The sequence below is a fragment of the Mercenaria mercenaria genome, chromosome 6 (genome assembly GCF_021730395.1).
Source record: "Mercenaria mercenaria strain notata chromosome 6, MADL_Memer_1, whole genome shotgun sequence".
NCBI classification, from domain to species: Eukaryota; Metazoa; Mollusca; class Bivalvia; order Venerida; family Veneridae; genus Mercenaria; species Mercenaria mercenaria.
Window position 1 is genome coordinate 13,462,316 of NC_069366.1, and position 7,900 is coordinate 13,470,215.

At 39.5% G+C, this 7,900-nt stretch overlaps 1 protein-coding gene across 1 annotated transcript; it reads left to right on the forward strand.

The window, feature by feature from the left end:
• Positions 1 to 5,965: 5,965 nt before the first annotated feature.
• LOC123550669 (E3 ubiquitin-protein ligase TRIM71-like) lies at positions 5,966 to 6,502 on the forward strand. Its single transcript, XM_045339094.2, has one exon. The coding sequence runs from the start codon at positions 5,966 to 5,968 to the stop codon at positions 6,500 to 6,502; it is 537 nt and encodes a 178-aa protein (XP_045195029.2).
• Positions 6,503 to 7,900: the final 1,398 nt, after the last annotated feature.

Genomic DNA, 7,900 nt, shown 5'->3' on the forward strand with positions numbered 1-7,900 from the left:
GAAACATTGTAAATTAATGTTTGACGGTCCCCTTAAGGGAAGTACCGGAAAAGAACAATGTGCATATATTTTAGTTTGGATTGGAGACAGAGGAAGAACAATACACTCCTCGTGGAATTTAACGGACGAACAAAACAAAGTAGCTAAAACAATATTTACAAAATACAAAGAGTTCTGTGAACCCAAGGCCAACCCCGTGTTTGCACGTTACAAATTTTACCGTGAAACACAGAACAGCGAGCCAATAGATGAATACATAGCAAGATTAACCATAATCGCGAAAGACTGTGATTTTGGCACGATAGACCGCACGGACGAAATGATCCGAGATAGGATTGCATTCGGATGCTCCTCTGAAAAAGTCAGAGAGAAATTGCTCGCGAAGGGCAAGAACTTGACAAAAGAAGATGCTATACAAATTGTACAATCATACGAGTTCAACAGAAAACAACTACAGGAAATGAAAAAGAAAGAAAACGAATTGGACGTTGACTGGGTTCGTAAGCAGAAACCCATTGGAAAACGGTCCGAGCCCCAGTACGGAAGCCAGAGCAACACTGGATGGAGACGAAGGAAAAAGCCCGAGAAACGTGAACATCCCGACGACCAGTGCTCCAGGTGTGGGGAAAAGAAACACAAGAGGCGAGAAGACTGTGTAGCTTGGGAACAAACTTGCAACAAATGCTCTAAATACAATCATTTTGCAAAAATGTGCAAAACATACATCAAACATGTAAATTACGTTGAAAATGAGGAATATTGTGAAAGTGACTCGAGTGATTCGGAATTTTTCGTACACACTGTAAGTAGTCTTTCTTCTCGACCTGACAATGCTGTTGTTCAAATTTCTGTTGGCAAAAACGATACCAAATTCAAGGCTAAGATTGATACAGGCAGCCAAGTAAATATTCTCCCTTCCCAAGTATTCCAACAAACTGACCTTCATTACCCCTTGTCACCCCCTGACTCCAAATTGACCTCTTTCACAGGAAACCAGCTAACCGTTCTAGGGAAAGTACGGATGCAGTGTTCATACAAAGAAACACGTACACATGCTGAGTTCTACATAGTTGATCAAGTCAACGCCCCCGCACTAATAAACCCCCAGTCTGCGTCTGAGTTAGGATTAATAAAACTAACCTATGCAATTGAGAAACAGAGCCCAGACAAATCTGCTATTTTGTCTGAATTCAATGACGTATTTCAAGGGATTGGGACCTTTGAGGGGAAATGCTCAATTGAGCTCAAGGAAAATGCCGACCCCATTGTGTGCCCCGTTAGGAAAATCCCATTTGCACTACAAGATAAACTTAAAGACGAACTACAGTCAATGGAAAGTCAAGGTATTATTTCCAAGGTCACAGAGCCCACTGACTGGGTGAACGCATTAGTCTGCGTAGAGAAACGCTCGTCTGATAAACTCCGCCTTTGTATAGACCCAAAAGTGTTGAATGACTCTATAGAAAGACCTTACTACCCCTTGCGTACATTGACAGATATAACGTCAAAATTACATGGCGCAAAATACTTCAGCGTGCTAGATGCCACAAAAGGCTATTATTCGTGTCATTTATCAGAGAAATCATCGCTTCTCACAACTTTCGCGACGCCTTTCGGTAGATACAAATACAATAGATTGCCAATGGGTCTCCGTTCATCCCAAGATATTTTCAATAGGAAAATGGATGAAATACTAGAGGGACTATCGGGCGTTGCATCCATCGTTGACGATGTTCTCTGCTGGGGAAACTCCAAAGCAGAGCACGATGCAAATTTACGACGTCTGCTCATACGAGCGCGTGAAAAAGGGTTAAAGTTCAATCCAGAAAAACTTGTTATCGGTCAAACCGAAGTAACATATTTCGGTCACGTGATCAGCAATAAGGGCATGACCGCAGACAAAGAAAAGATCGCAGCGATCATAAACATGAAAACTCCAGAATCGCGACAAGAGCTGGAAGTTTTTCTAGGATTAGTTACATACTTGAGTCAGTATGCGAAAAATCTATCTGACGTAACGAGTCCTTTACGTGCATTACTCAAAAAAGACGTAGACTATGTTTGGGGCGACGAACAAACGAAATCGTTTAACCAAGTTAAACAAGTGATTACACAAGCACCTGTTCTAAGGTACTTTGATCCTACAAAACCAGTCACACTCCAGGTTGACAGCTCATCCAGGGGCGTAGGTGCAGTATGCCTTCAGGAGGGTCAACCGATCGCATATGGGTCAAAAACGCTGTCTGCAAACCAGGTGTCCTGGAGCCAGATCGAAAAAGAAGCTACAGCCATTTTGTTCGGTTGCCTTAAATTCAAACAATACATATATGGTAAACGCACCACCGTTGAAAGTGATTGCATGCCGGTCGTTTCTATTTTCAAAAAACAACTTAGTGCATCACCACAACGACTACAGAGAATACTCATGCAATTACAACCCTTCGATATAGAAGTGGTACATAAGAAAGGCTCGAACATCCCTATAGGTGACGCCCTGTCGAGAATTTATGAACCGGAAACGTACCCGGAAATGTTCGCGGATATGGATGTCCAAGTACATACCGTAAAATCACTCCAATAAGTGAAGACAGAGTAGCTAAAATCCGTTCTGAAACTGAAACTGACACACAGTTACAAGCTGTAAAGAGGTACATCTTAGAAGGATGGCCTAATGAACGCAGCACGTGCAGTAAAGACGCGCAGGATTATTGGAACCATAGGGACGAGTTAGCCGTTGAAGATGGCATAATACTTAGAGGTTCAAAAATAGTGATCCCGAAATCACAACAATCGGATATTATTATTATTATTATTATATACCACATTTATATAGCACTCTTTTCATATAAAAATACGTTCAAAAGTGCTTTACATAAAAACATTTATATAATGTTCAATAAAAAAATGGGAATTGAACTATTATAGAAGAAATTAAAATTACATTACGGTAATAAGATACCAAGCATTTTAAATTGGAAGGTAGGCCGATCAAAACATGAAACAAAAGTACAATATCATAAAACATTAACTGACCTATCAAAGACACAGGTCAGAGCAGAATAGAACAGAAGATATCTTACATTTTGAACAGACAGAATTAAACAGTATGATGTCTGCGAAATGCATCACAGCATGCAAACCGACCCGGATGATTGGGTCAATCGCTACCTAAACGGCCCGGAAAACATCCATGATACATCCCACAGAAAAAAAAAAACACATTATTCTGTCACACTGGAGTTCTTAATTAAATTAATTAATTGGCCGGCAAAGTACCTACATTATAAATCAGGTAATCAGTGAGATGTTAGTTGCCAAAGAATTGTATGAAATAATGCGTCTTTAGCGCTTTTTTGAAACTTTGCACGGTCTTGCACTCTCTTATGCCAGATGGGAGGGCATTCCATAACCTCGCAGCAGCTGTCTGAAAGCTCCTGTCACCAAATCGTATTGTTCGACATTTGGGCACCACTAGTTTTAATGCATTATTCTGCGATCTCAGATTTCTGGATGGTGTATATATTTCTAGCATGTTCGCTACATAAGCTGGTGATTGATCTTTGAGTGCCTTATATGTATGTGTTATAATTTTGTATTCTACCCTACATTGCACAGGAAGCCAATGGAGTTCACGCAGAACAGGCGTTATATGGTCGTATCTGGATGTTCTGGTTACGATTCTAGCTGCCGTGTTTTGGACATATTGCAGTTTGTTCATTGACCGTTTTGGAATTCCATATAGAAGAGAGTTGCAATAATCCAAACGTGATGTAACAAGAGAGTTGATTAGAGATTTGGTTGCGTTTGCGGTTATATATTGTCTGATGTGACTAATTTGCCGCAACTGTGCATAGGAATTCCTACACACACTATTCACATGTTATATATAGATATGATAAACGCAGTCCACATGAATCATCTCGGTTGCCAGAAATCGGTCGACCGTGCACGTGATATCCTGTTTTGGCCAGGCATGACAAAACAAATAACAGAGTACGTGCTTGCATGCCCAATATGCGTAAAATATCGTGCAGCCAATAGTAAGGAACCGTTGTTGCCACACGATATTCCTGAGCTTCCATGGCAAAATGTCGCGTGCGACTTGTTCACATTTAACGACGAACAATACATGGTCCTAGTAGATGCATTCAGTCACCACATCGAAATTGACCATTTACCGACGATCTCAAGTGAAACCGTCATTAGGAGGCTTAAAGTACACTTTAGCCGACTAAGTGCGCCCGTGGAAATCAAAACAGACAACGCTAGACAATTCACATCGGACGAATTTGCAAAGTTCGCCGCAGAATGGAACTTTAAACATGTAACTTCGAGCCCGACTATGGCAAACTCAAACGGACTAGCAGAATCGTCTGTTAAAATCGCGAAACGAATATAAAGTAAAGCAAAAGCGGCAAATACAGATATTTATCTAGCACTGCTCGAGTTTCGCAATACACCCCTCCAGAGTTGCAACCTTTCCCCGTCCCAACTACTAAACTCAAGACGCTTGCGATCTGTCCTACCCAACACCAAAGAACAGCTCACCCCCAATTAGTTGACATCAAATCCGCCCGTGAAAAAATGCAAAAAGCACGCGAGAAATCAAAACATTGTTATGATAGGGGCACCAAGACCTTACCTCCGCTCAACCCCGGAGATCATATTGTGTATCAGCGAGGAAAAACATGGGAACCAGCCAAGGTTATTTCCAAACATAACAACAGGTCATATATAATACAAACCCCTGAAGGTACAGAATACCGCAGGAACCGCAAATTAATAAACATATCACACCACAGCCCTTCCCACACTGACCCTGTGGAAAATTCCCCAATCAGAACCCCACAGAATATTTCAGGTAAAAAGTCCTCACAGCATTATGTCACGACTAGAGGTCGAGAAGTCAAGCCACCAGCAGCGTTCTCGAACAAGGACTGGGTTGTGTGATATAAACATTAACTGATAACAAACAGTTGTTGTGTCTAGATGGAATATAACAACAGTTGAATAAAACATTAAAACAACTTAATTATAATATTATATTGCAATGTAGAAATTAGCATTATGTTATGCTAATCAGTGTTACTTATAATCAGTGACTTATAATCAAAACCAACCATCTACTACCCCCGAGACTCTAGTTAAAAGTTTAAATAAGTTTAAAAAAAAAAACAACAACAAACAAAAAAAAACGAACGGAATGTTACATGCTGAATATTCATGTATTGCGCATGCGTAATGATGTTTATAATTCTGGCGCACTTCCCTCTATATAGAAGCTTTAGTCTGATAATACATGCGGTACAAGTAACACGTGTTGTGTTTTATATATTCATAAATTGGGTATCTGTTGATACCAAAACAGTTGCATTTCATGACAACAGTGTGTGTTGATGTTTAATTCGGGTCAAATTGTCATGTTCAGGTGAGAGTCTAGGGTCATGATGGTCCTCTTGTTTTCCAAAAAATAGAGGAAAGAAAATATAGTCTGATAGCAGACTAGTGACAAGTATTAATTTAATCAGCTTCAGCCTGTAAGTTAGAATTTAATTATATTCCCAGTGGTAATAGACCAACTTGGAAAATTTAATGGCAACTCTTTGGGAAGATGGGATGTAACTTCTGGGTGAACTGATCATGTTTATAGTGATTAAAACTGTGGAGTATCTGATTCAACATTGTTTTATATGTAATTGGAGAAGAATTCAAAATGTAAATAAACCACTTTGGTGAATCAGTTTCAGTCAGTCATACCTGACTGAATTTTACACCCTAGACATACTTGTATACAAATTTAAATTACCCTGTTAAAAACCTGTTTGCATTTTACAACAAAGTTGAGTGTATTAATTCAGAAAAAATTTTCCTCCGTCAGAGGAAGCTTTAAATGATTAATATTTTGGAGAAAGTGTTTAATTTATAAATCATGACTTGTTAGAATATCTGTATTATTGTACAAAATATGGATGCATCTGAACGAAAACAGAGACCCGGTCTTTCGGCGACATTACTACATGGATCGGAGGAGGATACTGACCCTAACTGTCAATCATGTGATAGTAATCTTAGAGTGGATTCTAAGGAACAAAAGCAAAAACCAAATCTTTCAGTAACATTACAGTATGGGTCGGAGGATGACCCTGAGCTTTATTGCCAGCCGTGTGACAGGGATGGTCCACGAGTACCAGCACATGGATATTGTCAGGACTGTTCCGAATATCTCTGCAAGGACTGTTACAAAAATCACAGAAATCCAGCACCTTGTAGACACCACATACTGTTAGATGAAACAAAAATGCCAAAACTGCCAAGTCATAGTACACACCGATCTTCCCATGATCTGACAGAACAATGTCAACAACATGAGGGTAAAGTAATTGAGTATTTCTGTCATGATCACAATATCCTTGGCTGTTGTGCATGTATAACAATTGATCACAGGAACTGCAAGGCAGACTATATACCTGATCTTTCCAAGAACTTTGGAACAAGTCTTTAGTACCAGAAACTTCTTTGTTCGCTCAAGGAACTAAAAGAAAATTGTCAGAACATATCGGTGCAATCAAAAATAAACATGGACAAAATACAGAGCAACAAAACAAAAGTGAAAGAGGCAATTCAAAAGTTCAGAAATGAAATTAATGACATGTTTGATAATTTGGAGGCAGATCTTCAGCAACACGTAGATGATGTGTTTGCTGAAGAGAGTATCAGATCTGACTCACTAGCTACAGCTTCCGATAAACTGGAATCTGACATAGCAAATCTTCTAGACACACTCACAACGTTAGAAAAAGCAAACAGAAAGAATGTTCTCTTCATAAAAGTTAAAGCAGAAGAAAGGTTGGTGAGAGAATACACTTCAACCATTGATCAGATGCAAGACAATGCTGTCAAACACTTTGTATTTGAACCAAACCTGGCAATTACATCAAAGGGAATATCTGACAAAAGAATGGGTCAGCTCTTTTATAAACCGGAAACTTTTTCAGAATCGGAAAGCATGACAAAAACAAGAATAAGCAAACGCCATACCAAAGATTATGAAAACCTGACTGTGACATCTTCCGGAAATAGAAATGTGCGTTTGACAGCTGACAAAACAGTGTGCAATGTCACTGGAATTGCGAGTGTTGCCCCAGATGCTATTGCAGTAGTCGATCCCATGAACTGTAATGTGAAAACTGTTGACATAAATCGGAAGAAAATTTCTTTTTGTAAACAATTTTCTTCAAGACCTCATAGCTTAGTCCAACTGCCAATGAAACAGCTTGCTGTTACCATCCCAGAGGAGAGAAGAATTGTGTTCCTATCAATAGCTGACCGTCTACCTGAAGTATGACCATGTTTAAAGGTTGATGGTAAATGTAAAGATTTAGCTTATAGTGATGGTAAATTAGTTGTAACCTTCGAGTGGCCTGGAAAAGTTCAGATCATTAACGAGAAAGGTCACATTTTCAGAAATATTGAAAAGAATTCACATGGTGAGAAACTCTTTGGATGCCCAATGGTTACAATAAGTAAAGATGACTGTCATAGTTTTGTATCTGATTATCACTACAATGCTGTAACACGTTTAAACTTGGGGGGGGGGGAATCACTGGGGTATACAGGAATCAGAGCCTGGTTCGACCTTGTGGACTGGATACTACAGAAGATGGGTCTGTAATAGTCTGCAGTAGTGGGAACAACACTATACATCTGCTTTCACCAGACTTTGTGACCAGTAGAGTGATCATCGCAGAAAAAGATGTGATGAAGTGTCCATGGTCTGTAGCGCTTGGTGAGAACACCATGTTTGTTGGAAGTGGAAGTTCTTGTGACTTTGTGGCAATGTATGATATAAACTGGGCCTGAAAAAATGTCGACAGAAGTTGTTCAAATAAAACTGCAACAA

Excerpts from the sequence above, each read along its gene's own strand:
- LOC123550669 (XM_045339094.2), top strand. The coding sequence starts at position 5,966 with ATGGATGCATCTGAACGAAAACAGAGACCCGGTCTTTCGGCGACATTA.